Here is a 23,103-nt window from a genome sequence, read left to right as displayed (position 1 = left end):
GAAATTGATAGTTTAAAGTCAACCTTGTCAGACTTATCATTGGAAACCAAACTGGAAGTAACTGACCAGAAAATTTCGAAAATTCAAAACGAGATAGCAAATATTCAAAAAGAAATGACAAAATCTAGTCGCGAAAAATCAGAGGTAACCTATCCTTTCCCCGGTAGCGATTCCTCAGAAATATTACCGGCTATAACAACTACCTGTAGCGCGGGAAAAGAAAATTTAACGTCAGTTGATGCACGGGATATTGCGACGCACTACCCCATGCATCGGTCAGAACCAAAGTCGTGGTTCAATTCCAATAGTGTGCCGAATCAGTCGAGTGTTGTGACGACTACGGTCACTAGCGTGAGTGCTCCCTCCTTACATGGAGGTATACAATCACATAGCGTGTTGCCGGGAAGAGGAGATGGGTACCATTCTGAGTCGTTGTTCACGGGTGCGATTGGTCCGGGGATGGAGCCCAACATATTCAATACGACCAACAAAATCCCTTTCACTTACATGGGTAATTATAACACCACTACTACGTCGTCGGTGGTAAATCCGGTGACGACTCCGATTGTGCAGGATAATATGTTAATTCCCACTAACAATTCCCCTACTTATGTTAGTATGAGCTCTAAAGTGTCCCTCCGGGATATTGAACGCTTTCCCACTTTAAATGGGAACATTGCGAACTGGTTACCTCGTGTTTTCCTGCTACCTAAAAAATGAACTCACAATTTCCAGAATCTAAACTTTTCAACTGTACCGAGGACAAAAAACGGGAACTTCTATCTCAATACCCAAAGTGAATGTTACACTGTCTCATTTGAGTGCATGAGAGTATGAGTGAGTAGTTAGTTTATTAGTATTAATACATGTTAATTCTATTCAACAAAATTTTGTTATTCAAACAAAATTTTTTTTAACGACGCCGGGGAACTGTAATATGCCATTACAGTCTAATGATATTATGTTCTTAATAGGAGGGTGCCCGAAATTTTTTGCACCGACTGTACTTGATGTTTAACAAAAGATTTCTGGCTGTTCATATAATTCGTAATTTTATTTCTTATTCTATTTCAAATTAACATGGAAAACTGTAAAAAAAAAAATCATTACGGATTATAGTTTTGGGAATCAATATCTTTATTTATATTTTAAATTAGTTATAAGTTTTGTATATGGATATGTAAATGGATTATTACAATTCTTACGGTGTCAGTGCTATCCGAAAATATAGATCCACTATTGGACGGAACTTTCCAGATCAAATAACCAATCTAAAATTCGACAGAATTTTCAGGACCACCCTTCACCTCTCTTTTAGATACCTAGGTCCTTCTAAAATCTAGTTTGATCCAGATTTTACCAAATTTTATTCGTTTCAAAGCCCCACCGCCAAAATGCTTAGTTTTGATTGGCTGATAAACCCACGCTATGATATTAGGGCGCAATTATTCCATTCCTTGCAAGAATTTTACTGACAACAGCCGGACTAAGATCTTCCCAGGATATAAAAAGTCAAAAGGGAGCTCGAAAAGCTGCAGTAAAAGGTAAAATAGTATAATAGTTGAATAACTACCAAGCAGGAAGCTAAGGAGCCATAAATTTGCTAGCTTTTCATAGTAAAAACCAGACTAAAAAGCAGAAATAGGAAGTGCCATATAGGAACGCCATGATTTCATATACCGATCGTTATGGACAGGATTCCGAAGTAGTGTGATTTCCGTTTTCTTTTCCTAAAACCGGTTCTGAAGATTAGTGTTTCCCCTGATATTTTCACCTTCCAAATTTCCTGCTAATTGAGGGTTATAAGACCTGTCCGTATATAGATTTGTTTATGTAGGTAGCGAGTGATTTCTTTTTTTTAACATACATGGCGGCATTTAATTCTGTTGTAGTTAGTATAGCAATCATAATGCACGTGTAAAGTTTCAAGAGGGCTCCTATCTGACTCCCAAATTGGGAGTACGGCTTCCAGCGGGATGAGTTGAACATTTAGTTTGTTTCTGGGTTCCTGCCCCTTCAGGGCAGGGGTCCTATTGTTAGCTAATACTTCGATATGTCCCCTCAGGGCATTGATTAAATAGGTTGAGTAAAGAATGTGATTCAGTGAAAACAAGGGCCAGTTGGCCCTGTCCCTTTCTTTCCTTCTCCTTTCGAGCCGATTTAAAATGGTAAAATATGAATGTTTTCTGTGTATATTTATTAGTATAACATGTATTAATGGTAGTGACGATTGGTGTGTATTGGCATGATGTGTCTTGTAGTTTAAGTAGTATGTGTATATTTGTAATGTAGTAGTAGTAATTGTGGTAGTTAAGTGATGAAAGAGTGTGTGAGATAATTAAATACGGACAGTGTAGTATTTACTATGCGATAAATTTTTATTTTTCCGTCATTAAGTGAACATAATATAGTATAATAATTCCGTGTACAAGGTCACATTCAGTTGTTCAAGGGTTGATTATATCGTCGCTAGCCCTAGTGTCAAAAGTCAGTACTAACCGCCATTCTTCCGTCGAGGTGCTTAGTGATTTAGTTTTCATGAAATTGACCTTTCTTTCCGAAATAAAACCTAGAAGGTATAATTCACAGCCCATATGAATGTGCAGTTAGGTCAAGTGACCCAAAATTAATATATTCTGAAAGTTTCAACATTCTGCATAGTCTAGAAATCGAGATATTTAAGTAAATAAACAATACGTAAATTTTTAACAGAAGTCGGGCGATATGATGCTAGTTCTTCGCTTTGGAATTATATTAGATGTTCATTTTTCTTCGTGGCTGCAGAAGTTCATTGTTACTGCAGAATTTTATAAACATTAAATATTATCGCGGATAATTCTATTTTCAGTGAACATACGTAGGATTTTTTTTTCTTTCTTCTTAATAAAGCTACCGAGTATTACATAGTATTGTGTGTGGGATGAAAGAGTCTTGAGTTCGAGTGAGGTTGTCGTGCGGTGATCGGAATGGGAAATGTTTGTAGTGACTATAGATTTTAAAGTGTTATGATGAAATGTGTAAATAGGCTGGGCGTAGATAGAGGAAACAGGGTGTTTGTAGAATATAGCGTCGTGGCAAATGAATATTAATGTGAATATGAATATAAAGTGTATGAATATTGTAGTAAATGAATATAGAATATAGGACACCCATATAGTTAAATGTATAGTAGCCCAGTGAATACTTCGCCGCGTGTTGATATATAGATATTGAATAGATACGTGTAGCTACAAACATCTCAGGTTCTGACCCCTGCACCATAATATCGCGCATACCGGAGGGCGATATATAGTCGGACTACGGTAATACTTTGTAGTTTTATGTCTTATAATAATAATCAACCATAGTAATACCATCTGATAGAAGGGGTAGCATCATATAATCGCTGACTAGACATGTTGAATAATATACTCTACAACAGGGCTGTAGTGAATTATATCTTCTGGTCGGTTTTAAAATAGAATATCCTGCTCCGTGAGATTTTTTTTCCTTCACGTTACCTACTCGGGCTAGCTTACAATGTTCATGGAGGCGACAGCTCTGACAGGGTTACAGAATCAAAACAATTAATTATTGAAATTTATTCGCGTACCCGGATGTCGACCCCTAGTCCCTTTAAGTATTTTCATTTCTTTTCTTAGTTTAATTAGACGAGGGAAATTAACGACATCCCAGACTGTGGCGTGTCTGCGCAGGGTAGCTATCGGTGAGGTTTGGCCATAGAAATCACCGATCCGAAATTCAGTTTATTTAATTTTTTTTTTATTTTCGGCAAATCATTAGTTAGGGATATCTTAGCTAATACTTTTACTCTAGTTTCATTACTGTCCTAGAACCTCCTTAGTTCTTCTGAGGGGTCGAATGTTTTTTTTTCTTACTTAGAGATTTCAAAACTGGGGACGCAGTTACCCGGTCCCTTCTCCCTCTCCTTTTATCCTGCTGGTCTGGGCCGGATACGGGGATCGGATTTCAATCTTACAAGCAAATTCTTGTGGGATTGGGATCTGATGGACACAGAACTTGCATCCTTGGCAGCAGGGACTCCCTCCTAGTTTACGTATTTAAGTAAACCACCCTTTTTCGGCATATGTGAATATTTTGGCTATGAGTTGTTATATATATTTAAATTCGATCACTCTTCTGTGTAGTGAGTAGTACTTTAATCTTTTTTCTTTCGTTGGCGCCGCTTTCTCTCTCTTGTCTCTTTCTTCCTTCTTACTTCGAGATTTTTTTTTATTTTTATTTCAACCTTCCCCCCCCCCCGATTTTGAACTTGTCGCTTACGATTTATTTAACGTACAACTCTGATCTGAAATTACCAGCTGAGACGTTGCAAGACACGATTCATGGATAAAGGAGATAGTGATTGGGTCCTCCATCACATTTTGACCTATCGCTGAAATGAACAAAGACTTAGTATTTGACGACACTTCGATTACGTTCTTTCACCGTCGTTCCTCTTAAGTTTTTTTTTAATCCATTGGTCACTTTCCTTTCTGTTTTGGTTTTCGAATATCTTGTAGTTGATCTGGGCCCAGAAATTGTATTTTAGGTTATCTAGTTATATCTTTAGAAATGCTCTGTGTTACGTGCCTGCCTTCCAAAGTTTTTTTTTTCCTCCATGATTTAAGCACGAATTGAATATATAAAAGTGAAAAATTTTATAGATGCGCGGTATCAGGTAGAAAAGCGATTTTCTTTTTCATATGTAATGTCGGAAGTCATTTGTTTTGGGACAATGTTTGCAACCTTGTAAAAAATTTTATTATTGGGGTGATTAATTTAAATGTGTGCGCATTTATTGAATATAAACATATATATATATATATAGAGAGAGAAATGAATACGTCGAATGTATATGTACTTAGTATGTGAATATGATTTTAAAGTAAAAGTATGATATTAAATGTATTATGAATATATGTAAGAGCGCTCGTGTCTGTCCCCCTAAACGTGTATTGGTTGCTATAGTTTACCAGTAAGTTCTCCGACGAATGTAAGAATGTAGATTTTGTTAAGAATACCGCCGTGCACTTAAGTAATTTTCCTTTTCTGTTGAATAAATGTAAATGATACCTTATGTAATTATGTAATGACATGTATTGGAAAGTAACGGCAGGTCTAAACGTAACCCACATCATCATAACGAATATTATCCCTGAACTACCAACCTAAAACCATTGTGGAAAGTGCACCTTGAATCCTTCTCACCTTCATATGTATCCTGTGACTTGACCAGTTTTTTTTTTTATCCTCAATTTGAACCTTTATACTCCGTACACCTGCGGGAGATCGTTTTTAAAAATCCGAATTATATACACATATATACGAAAGTGATCCTGAAGAAAGTTCTCATGACGTGTCCCTGTGTTAAATAAATAACTTAAAACTAAGCAAATAATAAGTTTGGAAATGGATCGTCTAAGAGGAGAAACATCCTCTAGTGAAAGTTATTTTCTCAACATCCCTAGATGGGTAAAGCGTCGTAATGTGCGATTGCAGACATACTGTTACGACTTACAAACCAAATATAGACGATAAATGGTTTTCGTAAACCGATAGTTAGATATATATATATAGATATATAAATGACCACAAACTAAGTTAAATGGAGCGAAATGTTTTGGACACTACGACTAGTGCGTGATTTGTGATTTGAACGCTCAAAATTATTAATATTTTATTACCCAATGTGAGGTAGAGACTCATATAAGCTCTGATACACCAAAAAGTTTTTTTCTTTTCTTTCCTTTTTGTCAAATTTTTTTTTCAAGTGAAATAAGTGTCTTTTTGCGTATGTCGCAAATCATAATTTGTTTTAGCATGCCTAAGATATGATACATGTAAATAATTTTTTTCTCTTTCTATTTGTCAAGATGATTGGACATATAAAAAATTACTAAAATATAACACTATGTACTCTATTGATATATAACCAAGAACTTGTGCTTTTAATATTTTCTTCATAATTATTTGTTTGTCTTTTCTTTTCACTATGGATGTAATAAATTATTTGTATCTTTGTAGTTAGTTGGTTTCCTTTAAACATATATACACTGTCCTGAGTGAGTGAGCGTGTGAATGCATGATAGATTTAATATAAGTAATTTTAGTGATATCATTTGTTGTGTTAACATCTATAATATATGTGTCGTGTTTTAGTATATGTGTTAAGGTAAATAACCTAGGTCATGAAGGACCGCTACTAATGGTTTAAATCGGCTCTAGGAGTGAAACAAAAATAGCAGGATGAGCCTAAATACGACATCTTTCTTCCAGGAAGTTGAAATTCTTATTGATACGATACATAAATTTATATTGAGTTGATAAGTTTGATTTTTTTTCCTCTTGGCTAATTCATATGTGTGGTCGATCCTAGATAACAGAGTTCGGATGCTGGATGGTTATCAATCACCGGTTGGAATAACAGTACAAAGAATGATTTCACTTTTCTCATCTCCAGGTCTAGGTCTGGGCAACCCCACGATCGTGGTGCCTGGAGCTAGGTCTGGGTGGTATGAGGGAACATGTGTCTATTCCGAAGCATTCCAAAATTGAGTAGTCATTAATAACATTTAGAATGATTCATCTTTCAACGACTTTCCCGACCTCTTACTATATTTCCGGAATTATCCAGTAATCTGTTTCTCATTAAAATACCCTATTTCTTTTCTTTCTTCTTTTCCTACCTCCTTCTTTTACCCTTCTACTTTCTTTTCTTTCTTTCCTATTTCTGAATGAAAGAAAACGGAGTCATGACAGAGTAGTCGCTATTTGCACGGTCAATAAGTTGTTTCGATGAGTTTTCTTCGGGAGTCCGATATGGAGTAATTAACGATAACAAGAAAGTTTATTGAAATTTACTGTATTGGAAAATAATCATGACTTCATTTAGTAGATGATGTTTCGTAAATCGTCCTCGTTAAAGAGAATTAATTTGTAGCGACTCCTCTACATTAGCTCTCTTTTCTTCGTTTACTTTCAATATTGGCTAACCGTGACAGGATCTGTTGCCCTGGAAACGGCGGTTTCTATGGCAACGGAATAAGTTTTTCTTTCAAGCGTGATGATAATGATGACATTAGGATCATCGCTTTCACATCACGAGTGTTCAATGCAGCACAGAAGAATTATTCGGTGACAGAAAAAGAATTTTTGGACTCATAGATGGGGTTGTAAAGTTTAAACAGTATCTAGTAGGAACTAAATTTAAAATTCGGGCGACCACTTTGCTCTGAAATTTATTCTGTATTGCCGACTTACAAACCAGCGCATCACCCGGTGGGCAATGTTGCTGTCCAATTTTAATTTCGAATTTGAGTTTGTTAAGTCGAATGAAAATTTGAGTGACTATCACTCAAGGTACCCTCCTCACACAGAAGAAGACCTCAGTGTTGCACGGAAGCCTATCCTCCAGGAGTCAGTGATGACCATCCTTACTGAGATTCCATGTGAGTTGAGGAAGATGATAGCCACACTGCCAGAGATGCAGTCTTCTGATCCAGTCTATGCAAAGATCAAGAAAAAAGTCGAAGGGAAGACGAACTCACCACGAGTGAATGGTGCTTTTCACCGTTTTGAAGTTTTGAACGGGCGTTTGTGTAAACGTGACCGGGAAGGAGTTCGAATCTGCATCCCAGAAGTGTTAGTAGCTCCCTTGCTCGAGTATTATCATTCAGATCGAGGGCACATGTCGGCTTGTAAGTTACTTCCACTTCTGACTGAATTTTTCGTATGGCCGAAAATAAGAGCAAGCGTGAGGAAATACTGTGCTTCCTGCGAATTATGTCAGAAGAGCATCCCACCCCACTGTTATCGTTCGGGACCTCTGAATCCCGTCGTCGTAGAGAAGCCAGGCTACCTGGTATGCACAGATTGGCTTGGGCCAATAACGAAAGGAATTGGGGGAGTCCACTATGTTCTCGTTTTCTATGATGCATTCTCGAAACTAGTGGGATTGTATGCATGTAGAAAAGCTAACACTACCACCGCAGTAAGAAAGTTGAAGGAATATTTGAAAGTCAATCCTAGTGTGGAACTCGTCATGACAGACAGAGGGTCACCTTTCCAGTCTAAGCGCTGGAGAAAAGAGTTAGCAGAACTTGGTATTAGGCACATAATTTCCACACCATATTATCCTCAGGGAGAAATGGCGGAAGTCGCGGTTAAGGCAACCGTACGTTTACTACGTAAATTGTGTCATGACAACCAAAGATTGTGGCCCAAATACTTGGAGAAAATAGAGAAGTGTTTGAATTCTGCGAAACACCTGACCACTGGCGTGTCAGCCTATGAATGCCATTTTGGCCAGTCTATGTCTAGAGACATAGCAAGGCTCTTTGAAATCCCCGAAGTGGATCAACGCCATGACGTGCAGTACTATATTGATATACCAAGGAGAAATCACAAGAAAAATGCTGCTGCACGGAAAAGAAATTTTGACAAGTCACACAGTACAGTAGTGTACAATGTGGGTGACCTTGTGTTATCTAGAGTATTCCCTAAGTGGGATGCTCTGGGAGGGGTTTCAAAGAAACTCCTTCTCATATTTTCGGGTCCGTGGAAAATCGTTGCAACCACGGGCAAAAACATGTACACACTAGCGGATCCTGCAACGAATGAGGTCAAGATAACCAGAAACGCTTTCTTGCTAAAGAAGTATGTAGCAAGAAAAGAAGCAAATACAGGTGGTACTGGTACAACGGAGACACGACGAGAAATCACAACTGAAGCATCCAACACCTGATTGCGACACCTAGTGTATATAATGTAGTATTACAGTGTGTATTTCTAGTGTATGTGTGTATTGTGTTTACATTGGGAATTTTGTATTCAGGTTAAGTTATGTACGGCTACCTAAATTCTCTGTATTTAGTTATTTTGATTATTTTACCTGAAATATTGTTTTCATTGTTTTTTTATTGTATGATCCATGTAATATCTTGTTTTGTTTACAGGAACATAAAATGTGCACCCTGTTGATCTACGTCCTGTACTAGTAAATACAGCACCTAGAATCAAAGGGGGATATGTAGACGGCCGAGTGCCCTCTCCTTCATCTGCATATCAAAATGCAGATGAGTGCACATTTGCATATCAATATTTAAATATAGGGTAATTTGTGATCAAATTTATTGCTTATTAATTAGCATTCTTTTTAATAATTATGTTACTTTTGTGAATATTACTGGGTAAACACCGAGCGTTATACGAGAGTATTAATAGAATTTTGATGCATCTTGTATTTCAAGTATGTATTTATTCCTTTATAGACTATGAACATTTAATGGTTTGCGTGCATCTAATTAATGGGACTTTATTTTGTGTATATTACATACTCTAGTGGATTTATATAACCAACAGACTATTCTTCATATGATTAATTAAAGAAGAAATCATATCATACGCATTAGATTCATGTATTGAAGTTTGAACTTTGGGACTACAGAGATACTTGGACAGAGATTTTTTTCTCTGGTGACATTAGTCTGCGCTGAAACTGCATGTGAGGTCTATAACAACTAACGAGTGAAGAAATCCCTGAATGACCAAGGAAGGATGACTCATTGAGAATAGGAAGTATACTGGTAACTCCTTCTTGTATAGCAATGACGAGATGGATACATTGCTTACAGACGCTCTCCAGGCTTTGTTTCAAAAGTCGTAAAAATTTTAGCGTCAACATGATAGATTTTGTATTTCTAAAGGTGCTGATTTCACACCTTTTAAAAGAATCTCGCACGTTCCAAGCGCTTGGCTTCGCTTCACCCCAAGTTCGTTACCCGTCAGCGAGCGGATCTAAGTAATTCTCCCATGATGCACTGCACTTTTGAAAACATGTATATTATTTTCACTTATTTTATGTGTAAAATATTAATATTAACGTATTACGCTCACTAGTTCTTGGAAAGACCGTTTAAAATTCATGACCACATTTGTCAAACGTGCTTCCCATCGTTTCAAGACATTTAGATCTTGTATATTTTCAAAATTAATCATAACCTAAAACGTTTCTCTCTCTCTCTCTTGGAAAAATGGCTACTGGGGTTGGTAGCAGACAGTTTGAGGGAAGCCAGAGGAAAAGAGACTTCCTACAAATACTCAGAGAGATGACAGCTGTGTATATTATTACCATTGCATTCTGTATATAATTTACTACAGTTACGTATATTTAATCATGTGTATCTATCATTCAAAGTGTTTATTTCAGTGAAAATAGAAAATGTTATAGTGTTATTGTGATGGACTTCTGTTTTGGCAGAAGCTTTTGAATCGGCCGCTATCAATAGTGATGGCAGCACCTACCAAGAGGTGTAATGCTTGGTATGCAGGCACAAGCTGGTTTTCGGTGTGGCTGGATGATAAGACCACCCACAGTATTTGCCGGAGGCATCAAACCTATTGTTCTGGAATTCTTAGAAGAGCGAGTCGGCTGTTTTCCTGGAAATGTGCAGTTTTAATAACCCGTTCATGGTCTTGGTTGGGATTGTTTGTTTCTTAGACGCTGAAGAGTTTACTTCGAAACTACAGTGTGTTAAGTTTTCAAACTTCTCGGGTATAGAGAGGTATCCACCCAGCACAGTGTGAAGGGCGCTTCCCATGGAGTTCTGTGTATTATATACATATACAGACTGTATCGGGCATCGATTGTGGACAGTGCTTATAACTATTAATTTTATAGTGAATATAATCAGTGCTGCAGAACAGTGAATTTCCGGAACGTGTTAATCACGTCATGCTCGTTTTTGTTAAATCAATCTTCCACAAGATTTTCTGAATCATGGCTAGTTGGCTATGAATTCATTAACGTTTCCAAGCAGCAGTTATTCTGCGGAAAAACTTTATCAATAATGCAGTGGCATTAATCATCATTCCTATTATGGAATAGAATATCGTTGTCCCAATTTCTATCTGAGATTACTAGGCCTGTCAAGCTACACGGCAGTGCCATCCTTGAACTTTTTAAAACAAGGATACTAGCAAGACATTTTAGTATTGCTACTAACACTGACATTCCTGAGGTCAGTGAGCTCACCATAGTTGAACATCCAGTTGGTCCGCTTTTCCAGAACAATTCGCTAACAGTGGAATGGTAATGTGGGAAACTACTTCTTGGAGTGATGCCATCGTGGACATTGTGTCAGTCCCTACTTTAGAATAGACTACCAGTAAGTGGACATTAGGAATTCGAGTCACCACGACACTACATCGTATAGATATAATTATGAAATTTACCATATAAATTTTGTCATTTTGTTATTTTTTTATTTTATATCCTTCTCTCTGAAAGAACTGTCAGAGACTCTGAACTTATAGTCATGAGGAGTGAAATTTTGTTAGTGTATCTGTTTAGCAGATCCTTTTAAGAGGTCAAGCAGACCTCTAGTGTCAATACATTTTCATGTCTATATCTTTGTGAGATGAAAGAGGTGTGTAAATTCCAAGTAGTGAGAGTGGTGCACCATAATAAGAAAATTCGTATAAAGTGCATTGTAAATATGAAAGTGTTGAGTGTTGCCTTCATCCTATATGGTTTTCATGAGAAGGAATAAATCTCCATATTGCAAAGGTATAGCGAGGGTGTCTGTTTTCCTGTTGGTGAGTACCCGAAATGCTAATTCTTGTGCTTTTGTTTCAGGAGTGAGAGTCAAGGAAACATTTCTCCTTACCTAGTACATCTGACCACCTTCCTGAATGGGGCCCAGGAAGAAGTACGCCCAGAGAACATGAATACACAGTTATGAGTGTAAAGAGTGGGTAACAGGCTGCTACCTGTTTGTTTTGGAATTTTATTATTTTTTTCTTTTTTTTAACCTCATTGCATTCTGAAACTCTTTACAAGTAGCTGCAATACCATAACTGTTGTCAAACTTACCTTGAGAATTTAGCTTTGTTTATTTTTTGTTTTATGCTCTACCGACTATCAATTGTGGCAGTGGTGGCTTCAAACGAAGATCACCATTATTGCTCCAAACAGGGATTTACTTATGCAAAGGCATTTAATTTGCATTTCTAGTAATTTACATTATAATTTGAATATCCCTAGCCACGCCAACATATATTATTTATCTTTATTGTGGTGGTGTTTTCTTTGGTATACATAGATTACCTCTATAGCTACCTGCACCTCACAGGTGGAAGTAACCGTAAAAATGTATGAAATTCGAGATCTCTTCAATTGGCACATTTCATGGTACCCAATATGCCCCAAAAAGAAATTTTGGATGTCTTTTTACTTGTCAGTCCATCCGCCCATACCATGATGTACGTACAATCAGCATCAAAAGTATTTCCCCAGGTCTGGACTGGCCTGGCTGGTTAACTGGCAATTGCCAGGGGCCCGAGTTCTGAAAATTAGGGAAACAACGAATAACGCCGAATCTGAACAGAAATGTAAAGTAGGTTTTTAAAAACAAAAATAGTCAGTTTTATGTTTTTTAAACATAAGAAACAACTTTAACAACTTTGAAAACTTGCTTAAAAAATTGGGAAAGTACATCACGTTAATTCAAAGTTTTTTTTAAAACAATTACATCAAAATGGAAACAGAAACTTCTTTTCGAGAAAAAAGAATCCCACAGAGGAAAAAACTGAGTGGTGATCTCTCTGAAGATGATAGTGGGCGGATTTCTCCGATACTAAAATAGGAAACAATATATTTCAATATTTTAGATTCGGCTATAAACAGCATTTCTGATAGATTTTCCCAAACGAGGAAATTTTTATTGACCGCTCTTGCTTAGACCCCCCAAAAATATGATGAGGTTCTAACTAACCAACAAATCCCTGAAAATTTGTTTCAGAAAGTCTACGCATTCACGAAGTGCAATAGATCGAAATTTATACAGGAAGTGTAGCAGTTTGCCATATATTACTCCACACTTCTACAAACTGAAAGCCCCTCAAAGGCAATGGAAGATGATGAAAACAGTCAAGAAGATGATAACTCCAAACAATGCGATGACCTTCTACATGAATACCATAGCCAGTGGCGTATTTAGGGGGGTGGCTTCCGGGCTAAAGCCCCCCCCGAAATCTTACTTAGTAGAGTAAAGTAAATGAAATATCTTGCAGAGTTTTCACATTTCCAGGCAAAGCCCCCCCCCCCCGAAAGTTAGCAAAGCCCCTCCCGAAACAAAATCGTAAATACGCCACTGACCATAGCCAAGAGAAGAAATGCTCAAAACGTTTATCGGGTGCATTCAAAATTGTGTATGAGCTTTCTTCCCAGTCAGGTCTTTTTCCAAATTTTGTATTCAATATAATGGCTCTGCCCAGAACGCAAATAACTTGCGATAGGGTTTTTTTAAATTAAAAATTCTGAAGAATCGCTTAAGGTTCTCTATGACCAACTAGATGCTCTCTCCCCTAATGCTTATTGCAGTTGAAAGAGACTTGTTTTCAAATATTGACAATGATCTGATAGTTGATGAAATAGCCAAACCAAGTGCCGAACTGAAATTGATGTTATTAAAATAAGTAATGTTAACGTGAAAACTATTAATGTTCTAATATTGTATTGATTCTGATCAGTTTTGTGTATCTAGAACAGGCGTATCTTACTTTCTTTTTAAATTTGCAGTAATGAAACGGATCATTACTAAAAGTTACTAGCTCATTTACATTTTCCTAACAGTGATTTGCAATTTAAAAGTAAAATGACCTTACAAATAGTTTGTGAGCCCCAAGCAGCTATCAGCGCAAGGGGTCCCTCGAAGTAGCCAGTTCAGGCCTGCTTCCCCCTGACTACTGTAACTCTACTAGGTCCGGTCCAGTAGTTCTGCTGTTTTCACAAACGTCTGAACAGATGCACTCTAATTTGCACCTAAGATTAACCCGAAGAAGACAGTTGGTAAAACTCTAGAGCACTATAGGAAGTTTGGTGCATGAAGAAATTTCTGCATTCTCTAACTTTTGGGGCGTGATGTCCAATGAGTGCTATATATCAACGATCTTATAATATTTATGTGCGTAATATATTATTTCGGTACATATTGCATTTGAGAAGAAAGAAAAAAAAACACTTTTTATACAAGAGAAAGAAAATGGTTGAAATTAGCTGAAAATATCAAATCCCGAACGATTGAAGAAAATAAGGTATAGAACAGTTTTGTTTCCTTTCATGGATCTACTCCAATTATCCATCATTCTCTTCCTTCGAACAACTCTTTCCTTCTCCACAGGAGATCTTCCATATCACACTGACAAGGGAACATCTTATATTGATAGCAGCATTGCACAATCAAACAATGCGCAATCGATAGAGGAGCGAGGAAAGTTTTACGGGCCGACAACCAGAAACACAAGAGATACAGAGGAAAGAAAAATCTAGAATTACGTGAAGATAGCAATTTAATAGATACACTGACACAGAAAGAACTTCAAAATGATTAAAGTAATCAAAATGAAAATGAAATGAAATGAAATCTTTGATTTTTACGTCCCACGGTTATGCCGGTTAGGCTAAAGGAGACGGTGAGGATGAGTAATGAAGGAAAGTGGTGGAATGAAGAAAGTGGGAGGAAACGGAATAATCCCGAGGAAACCCACGCACACTGTGTTTGTACACCACAAAGTTCACTTGGCGGGGGCTGGGATCGAACCCGGGACCCCAAACACCAGAGGTGAACGTTCTACCACTGAAGTAATCAAAATGACATTTACACAACAGTGTAATAAGCAAACATTGTACCTACAGACATGCTCAATCACAACACATGTAATGCAGTGTTGCCAACTGACAACAAAATGAAGTTTTGTTAAATGTCACTGAACACAAATTATATCATCTAGAAGATCTAATTAGGAGTAGAACCATACCTATGAAGTCCTGATGTACAATGTAGCCAACGTTTGAGGATAGTCTTATATGCATTCCTATATGAATCTTGGGTGTAGAAGAGTACTTACAGTATACAATTCGAACTAGTTAAAACCAAACTTTGAGCTCACAAACAAGAATATAATCACTGAGGTACGAAAATAAGGGACGAAGCACATAGTCGAAGCAGTTTTGCCCAAATGGAAAATCAGAATGATATCAAACAACACACAAAACTGACATTGTAGAGACTTTTATAGTGAGTTTGTATCATTGCCATTACATTTGCATAACGTTTCTCTTTTGTTTTAAAAACAGTGTGTGTGTGTGTGTGTTTGTGTGTGAGTGTCAGCAAGTTGAGCACCAAGAGATCCATACAAGACTGTCCTCCGGAATTCGTAAAAAGACAATATAACAGTAAGTTGTAAGTGTTTCAGTTGTTGTGTAGTTAGTGCAAATAAACATTTATGCATTTATCACAATTAAGCTGTTTTGTGAACATTTATTCATCAAAAGACAGAACATTGGTCAGCTCCGACCGGATCACAGTGAACTAGCGTTTGATATAAACTGTGAATGTGTATGTGAACAATTGTTACATTGCTCTTTGTTTAGTTTTGTTCGTGTGTGCAGTGACGTTTATTAATTCTTCTGGAACTTATGTGAATAGACATAAGTGAGAACACGTTCATCAGTGTGGACTTGAGTGTGGACTTGTGTTTATTAGTTAGTGTGGACTTACAATATTTTTCAAGATGGAGGACTCAGAAAGAAGCAAGTTAGTGAAACAACGTGGTGTGTGCAAAAGTCAACTGACAAGAATTCAAAACTACGTAAGTAATATTAATTCAACAACTACAATTAGTCAGGTGAAAGTACGTAAGACTGCAATGATTGAGTTGTACAAAAAGTTCGATGAAGTACAATCACAGTTAGAAATAAATTACGAACAAGTAGAGGACGATGCATATAGAGAGGACTTTGAAACCAGTTACTATGATGTATTAGTGCAACTAGAGGATTTTATTATTTAGCGTAGCCAGGAATCTCATTCAAACAATTCCTCGAAAAATGAGAATCAGGTGTCAAATGATCAATTAAAATTGCCTCGTGTAGAATTGCCATCATTTGAAGGACGATACGAAAATTGGTTTTCATTTTCAGACAATTTTAAAGTTATGATTCATAATAACGATAACGTGTCAGTGTTGCAAAAGTTCCATTACCTAAGGAGTGCATTGAGGAGGGAGGCGTATGATTTAATAGGGGATCTGCAAGTTACAGAAGCTAATTATAAAATTGCATGGCAATTATTGAAAGACAGGTATGAAAATAAGCGTTTGATTGCAGCTACTCATGTCCGTAATTTGCTACATATTAAATGTATCACAAATGAAACTACATCAGTTTCAGAGAATTTATTAATACAGCTACTAGTAACTTGAATGCATTACGAGCTTTAGATTTGCAGACACCACTAGAAGAGGTTTTGTTAGTTCAACATTTCGTTTCACAATTAGACAATAACACTAGGCGTGCGTGGGAGTTACAAATCACAGATCATTCTTTCCCTCCCTTATCAGAGTTCTTTGCTTTCTTGGAACGTAGGTGTCAAACATTTGAAACTATAAAAAATACACCATCGCAGGAAGTAGTGTCAAGGTCAAGGGGCGATAAAAATAGACAGAGTGCTGAACCAAAACAAAAAGAAAAAACAACCAAATCACACGTGACAACAACTCAGTCTTTCTGTAACTTTTGTAAACAAAACCTAATACATCAGTTGTTTAAATGTCCTGCATTTTTAAACGCTGAAGCAAAAGAAAGACAAGACTATGTTCGAGATAATTTATTGTGTTTCAACTGTCTCAAAAAAGAATGTAAAGTTAAGACGTGTAGATCAGGTGGCTGTAAACGCTGTTCCAAAAGGCATAATACCTTGCTGTATTATGACGTAATGTCAAAAGCAGATGAGAAAACCAGTGTTGCTAATTCACAATCAAGAAATTTTTCGAGTCATTCTAATACGAATAGGGAAAATATGACACAAGGTTCTTATTGCATTTTCAAGGGAAAACCAAATGTTACTGTTATGTTATCTACTGCTATAGTAAATGTACGAGATGCAAATGGTAAATTACATCCATGTAGAGTATTATTAGATTCTGCCAGTCAAAGTAACTGAAGATTTGGTTCAAAGGTTGCGTCTACCTAAAAATAAACACCGAGTTCCAATTCAAGGTATTAATAGTGTGATTAGTGAAACAAAGCATTGTGTAGATGTAGGTATACATATAGAATCAAGAATTCGTGAATTTGTAATTGATGTAAACTGTTTAGTTTTGCTCAAAATAACAGATAGCATTCCAAGTAGGCCAATAAATCATGCTGATTGGAACTTGCCGACAAACATAGTGTGTGCAGATCCTAACTTTCCCCAACCAGATACTATTGACATTTTGTTAGGCGCGGAAGTGTTTTTGGACATTTTGCGATCGCATAAACTAACTAGACCAGGGAATTATCCAGTAGTACAACAAACTGAATTTGGGTACATTTTGGTGGGTAAAGTTCCTACAACAAGAGATTCTAGTATACCACAAGTGTCATTTTTTGTGCAAGAAAGTAACCTTGATAGACAGTTACAGACATTTTGGGAGCTCGAAACTATACATTCAACAGTCATGACTCAAGAAGAAAGGCAATGTGAACGACACTTTGAGGAAAACACTACCAGAGATAGCAGTGGTCGATTCGTTGTACGTCTGCCAATTAAGCCAAACCATAAACCGTTAGGAGAATCATATAATTTAGCTCTTCGTAGATTTTACCAGCTAGAAAGACGGTTGCAGCAGTGTCCAGAAATTAACGAGCAGTACTGTAACTTTATGAGGGAATATGAAGAATTAGATCATATGAAACCAGTGAAAGAAGAACATGAAGATAATGGTATGAAATGTTATCTGCCACATCATGCAGTATTGAAACCATCCAGTATCACAACAAAGCTAAGAGTGGTGTTCGACGCTTCTGCAAAGACTTCAACGGGGGTTTCATTAAACGACATACTCATGACAGGACCAACAATCCAGCAAGATTTACATTCAATTGTCACGAGATTTCAAACCTTTCCTATTGCTTTTACGGCGGATATTCAGTCAAAGTATCAAATGATTAAAGTTCATGAAAATAATATTGGACTTCAAAAAATTCTGTGGAGATATTCATCAGTGGAACCAGTCAAGATTTATGAGTTGCAGCGGGTCACATATGGTGAAGCATCATCACCATATTTGGCGACTGCGTGTCTTCGAAGGTTAGCGGAAGAAGAAAGAAGTAAATATCCTCCAGCAGCGACAGTATTGGAACGTGATTTTTATATGGATGATGTAAGCTCAGGATGTCATAACGTTGAACAGGCGTTAAAGCTTCAGAAAGAACTTATTCAATTATTGCAAAGCGGTGGGTTTACTTTAAGAAAACGGTGTTCGAACGAGCCAGCATTGTTGGAAGCAGTGCCAGAAGAACATAGGGAAATTCACTTACCGTTTGAATTTGAGTCCGAGTCAGGTGTTTCAACATTGAGTTTATTGTGGAATCCTGCATCAGATAAGCTTCTCATCACCAACAAGTCAGTTAAAGAATGTCTCACGACCAACATACCAACCAAACGTCAAGTGACTTCGATCATAGAAAAAATGTTTGATCCTTTAGGACTTATAAGCCCGGTAGTTACTCCGTTCAAGATTTTCTTACAACAAATGTGGATCCATAAGATCAATTGGGATGATTAAATACCATCAGAGCTCTATCAGCAATGGTTAGACCTGTGTCATCATCTTCCAAGTGTTAACGAAATACTAATTGATAGATGTGTTGTATTGAAGAATTATGTTCATGTCGAGATACATGGGTTTGCTGACAGCAGTCAACTTCCTTACGGCTGTTGCATATATATTAAAACTGTGGACATTTCAGGCAAAACTACTGTTAAACTTTTGGGTTCTAAATCGAGAATAGCTCCTATTAAAAAGGTAACGTTACCAAGACTTGAACTTTGTGCGGCAGTACTTTTGAGCAGGTTGTATCACAAAATAATTCCGATATTAAACATTTCAGTGAATAGTACTTCTGGACCGCTTCAAAAATAGTGCTTGCATGGATATCATCTCCAGCTGCCAGATGGAAGGAGTTCGTGGCAAACAGGGTTGCAGAGATACAGGAGATCACATCAGTCAACCAGTGGCATCATGTGTCGTCAATGGACAATCCAGCCGACATTATTACACGGGGAATGGATCCGAAACAGTTGAAGAAAGCAGATATTTGGTGGCATGGACCCGCATAGCTTGAATCATCTGCATGGCCCGAACAATCAGAAGTGGTAGACGAAGATGTTCCAGAACAAAGGAAAGTAACGAGCATATCTTTAGCCAGTTATGAAGGTGACATAAGCTGTCTGGAGAAATTTTCATCATTGTGGAAACTATTGCGAGTTATTTGTTTGTGTCGTCGTTTTATTTGCAATTGTAAAAATCACAACGAGAAGAAAGTAGGAACTATTTCCACTACTGAAATTAGTGATACTTTACAACAATGCATTAAGCTAATCCAACAGGTTAGTTATTCGCAAGAATTCAAAGATTTAGCTTCGTCAGGCCAAGTTTCATCCCAAAGTGAACTTAAATCTTTGTATCCATTTATAGATAATGAACAGTTGCTACGAGTGGGAGGACGGCTAAAAAACTCCGACCTACCGTATGATAACCGACATCAGATCATCTTACCATCTAAAGAGCATCTCACCAAATTGATAATTGAAGCGGAACATAGAAGATTGTTACATGCTGGACCGCAGTTATTGATCTCATCATTGAGGCAAAAATATTGGATCCCACGAGCTAAACAAGTCGTTCGATCTATCATTCATCAGTGTCTAGTTTGTTTTAAATTGAAAGCGTCAGCCTCAGAACAACTCATGGGTCAACTACCATCAGCACGAGTACAGCCAGCTCGAGCTTTTATTCACGTAGGGGTGGATCTCGCCGGTCTCCTAATGATTAAGCAAGGAACTAGATCTCATAAAGTGACAAAGGCGTATGTTGCAATATTCGTGTGCTTAGCAACCAAAGCGATTCATATGGAGTAAGTGAGTGATTTGAGTAGCCAAGCATTTTTAGCAGCTCTTCGAAGATTTGTAGCAAGAAGAGGCAAATTTTCGAACATATATAGTGGCAACGGAACCAATTTCGTTGGAGCTCAGCGAGAACTTAAGGAGCTTCAACAACTACTCAGTTCACAACAATTTCAAAACTCAATTCAAGATGTTGCAGTGCAAGAAGGATTTACATGGCATTTCATTCCACCCAGAGCAAGTCATTTTGCAGGCATTTGGGAAAGTGCAGTGAAGTCATTTAAGTTTCATTTAAGAAGAATAGTGGGTTGCACAATTTTGACATTTGAAGAACTCAACACAGTTATAACACAAATAGAAGTTTGTTTGAATTCAAAACCAATCACCGTTCTATCCAATGACCCGATGATCCTTCATTTTTGTCGCCAGGACATTTCCTTATTGGTGAACCTTTGATGAGCATTCCTGAACCAGATCTAGTGGACATTCCGACCAACCGATTATCAAGATGGAATCACATTCAGAAGATGAAGCAGCATTTCTGGAAAAGATGGTCTCAGGATTATCTACATAAACTCCAGCAGAGAAGAAAATGGACAACAAAACAACCTAATATTTCTATTGTAGATGTGGTTCTAATCAAAGAAAACAATACTCCTCCATTGTCATGGAAATTAGGTGTCATTCAACAACTGTTTCCGGGAAAAGATGGACTAGTGATTGTAGTAAGTGTAAAGTGTAAAACAGGGACTGTTAAGAGACCAATTACTAAAATTGTACCTTTACCTAAAAGGGATAATGTGGATTGCGTGTAAGTTGATTAACTTGGTTCAATCAAGAGAGGGGAGAATGTAGAGACTTTTATAGTGAGTTTGTATCATTGCCATTACATTTGCATAACGTTTCTCTTTTGTTTTAAAAACGGTGTGTGTGTGTGAGAGAGAGAGAGAGAAAGAGTGTCAGCAAGTTGAGCACCAAGAGATCCATACAAGACGGTCCTCCGGAATTCGTAAAAAGACAATATAACAGTATCTTGTAAGTGTTTCAGTTGTAGTGTAGTTAGTGCAAATAAACATTTATTCATTTATCACAAGTAAGATGTTTTGTGAACATTTATTCATCAAAAGACAGAACAGACATGATGCATGCTTTTGGATTGATAATTGATTAGCAGGCTCATGTTTCTGATGCACGTAATATTGTAGCACCTCACACATTATTGGCAACACTGTCCATCACAACTTCACAGGTATGGTTCTACTCCTAATTAATTTTCTAGATGTTATAATTTGTCTAAACTTTATTTTCTGCTCAGTTGGAAACACTGTATTGCATATGATGGTATGGAACATGTCTGTGGGTACAATGTTTGCTTACTATACTGTTGTATAAATGTCATTTTGATTACTTTAATCATTTTAAAATTCTTTCTGTGTCAATGTATCTATTACATTGCTATCTTCATATCATTCTAGATCCTTCTTTCCTCTGTATCTCCTGTGTTTCTGGACGTCAGCCCGTAAAACTTTGGATTTCCCACTTTTCTTCACTTCTCTATCGATTGCGAATTGTGTAACTTGACAATGCTACTATCAATATAATATGTTCCCTTGTGAGTATGGATTGAAATTAAAGCACGTTAAAATTTTGAGAGCTGCGACGATTCGAACTCGGGCCGCCTGGATAGAAAACCAATGTGTTAAGCACTCACCTATGCCGACTACTTACTTGACGCCGCCAAAATCTGTTCAATCATTAGTTATGTTACTTATCGTTTCCTTCTTCAAAACTCAGAAACAGGCCAAATATGTTCTCAATGAGGAAAGTGCTTCGAAAGTTGAGAATGAGGTTTCAAAATTGGCTCTGCAAACTAGGAAGAAGAAAGGATGGGAGATTTTATTTGTAACCAACTTCAAGAAAGGAGGATATTACCAATTCTATTCGTTATATATATATATATATATATATATATATATATATATATATATATATATATATATATATATATATTAGAGCGGTTCAAAAATTAGGGAAAAGAACTTTTTTCCGAATTTCACTTGCGACACCCCTAAAATTTATTACACAATTGAAAATAGATACACTGGTAAAATTTGAAATTTTAACAATTCTTAATGGTTGCGCAGGTCGATTGAAATTCTAAATGCTATACACATTATTATACATATACATACATACATACATATATATATATATATATATATATATATATATATATATATATATATATATATATATATATATTATACAATTTTGTTATATATATTGTTATATACATGTTACACAATTACACATAAAATCACATTATTGCTGATTATTTTTGCATTATAAAACTTTGTAAAGTTTATTTCTTCACTCTGAACAGTTTGGATGTTATTTACTTCGTTTCGCAACAACTTGAAATAGGTACTGGTTTTGTCCCTCTTCACTTGTAATAACACCGTTATACTTTTGTATGAGAGCAGCTCCGCGTTCTGCATGGTCATTAACTACTTGCAAGTGTTTAACTACTTCATAACCAGCTAAGTAGTCAGTATTGGATTTCCATGTCTCCGGAGTTTGTGCAAAATATGTTATTCGAATACTCAGACATTCAGAAAAGTGCATCGTGTTCTCCTTTACGAAATTCTCGATCTTGGCATTTTATAGTGAAATAAGAGCATCTCCAGGTATTGCAGCGTTTTGGAGGCTCATCATTGCTGGTATATATGTGTTCAAATTTTTTATCATTTCTTGCTTTGTTCTTGCGGATAGTTCATCATCGACGAACGCCAAGTCAATGAGTTCTTCGCTCAACTACCAGAGATGACCACAATTTTTTTTCTTAAGTTTTGTTAACGGCTACATTTTCTCCTTCATATTTTAGAAGGATTTTCAGGAATTTGAGATTTAGCAATCGGTGATAAGAACCACGTTTCCACATATACTTTAACAAGGAAAGCACACAGAGTAATATATCTTTTTTCTTCTTAATGAGTAAGATTAGATTGGTATCTAAAAAGCCATATTTTGAGTGCGTACAGTGCCTTTGCCATTCATCTGACGTGGTGAATTGCTCCGGGTGCCTCAAATCGCACTCATGTCAACAGGACGGGATTCGTACGAGAAAGATAGATAATCCCAATAATTC

At 36.8% G+C, this 23,103-nt stretch overlaps 2 protein-coding genes across 2 annotated transcripts; both read left to right on the top strand.

The window, feature by feature from the left end:
* Positions 1-17,505: 17,505 nt before the first annotated feature.
* Positions 17,506-18,615, top strand: LOC145676387 (uncharacterized). Its single transcript, XM_081747239.1, has one exon. It carries the CDS (start codon positions 17,506-17,508, stop codon positions 18,613-18,615), a length of 1,110 nt encoding a protein of 369 aa, XP_081603365.1.
* Positions 18,616-19,003: 388 nt separating this feature from the next.
* LOC145676386 (uncharacterized) lies at positions 19,004-19,970 on the top strand. The gene is made up of 2 exons (XM_081747238.1): positions 19,004-19,153; positions 19,440-19,970. Exons 1-2 carry the CDS (start codon positions 19,004-19,006, stop codon positions 19,968-19,970), a joined length of 681 nt encoding a protein of 226 aa, XP_081603364.1.
* The last annotated feature ends 3,133 nt before the right edge of the window (positions 19,971-23,103 follow it).

Source organism: Thermobia domestica, unplaced genomic scaffold (genome assembly GCF_964235325.1).
Source record: "Thermobia domestica unplaced genomic scaffold, izTheDome1.hap1.1 HAP1_SCAFFOLD_138, whole genome shotgun sequence".
NCBI lineage: Eukaryota > Metazoa > Arthropoda > Insecta > Zygentoma > Lepismatidae > Thermobia > Thermobia domestica.
The sequence above is the reverse complement of the archived record's forward strand: the minus strand, read 5'-3'. Positions and strand labels throughout refer to the sequence as shown.

Excerpts from the sequence above, each read along its gene's own strand:
- LOC145676387 (XM_081747239.1), top strand. The coding sequence starts at position 17,506 with ATGACTCAAGAAGAAAGGCAATGTGAACGACACTTTGAGGAAAACACT.
- LOC145676386 (XM_081747238.1), top strand. The coding sequence starts at position 19,004 with ATGGAAGGAGTTCGTGGCAAACAGGGTTGCAGAGATACAGGAGATCAC. Across the intron at positions 19,154-19,439 it reads AAGAAAGCAGATATTTGGTG|GTTAGTTATTCGCAAGAATT; the intron begins GCATGGACCCGC and ends CTAATCCAACAG.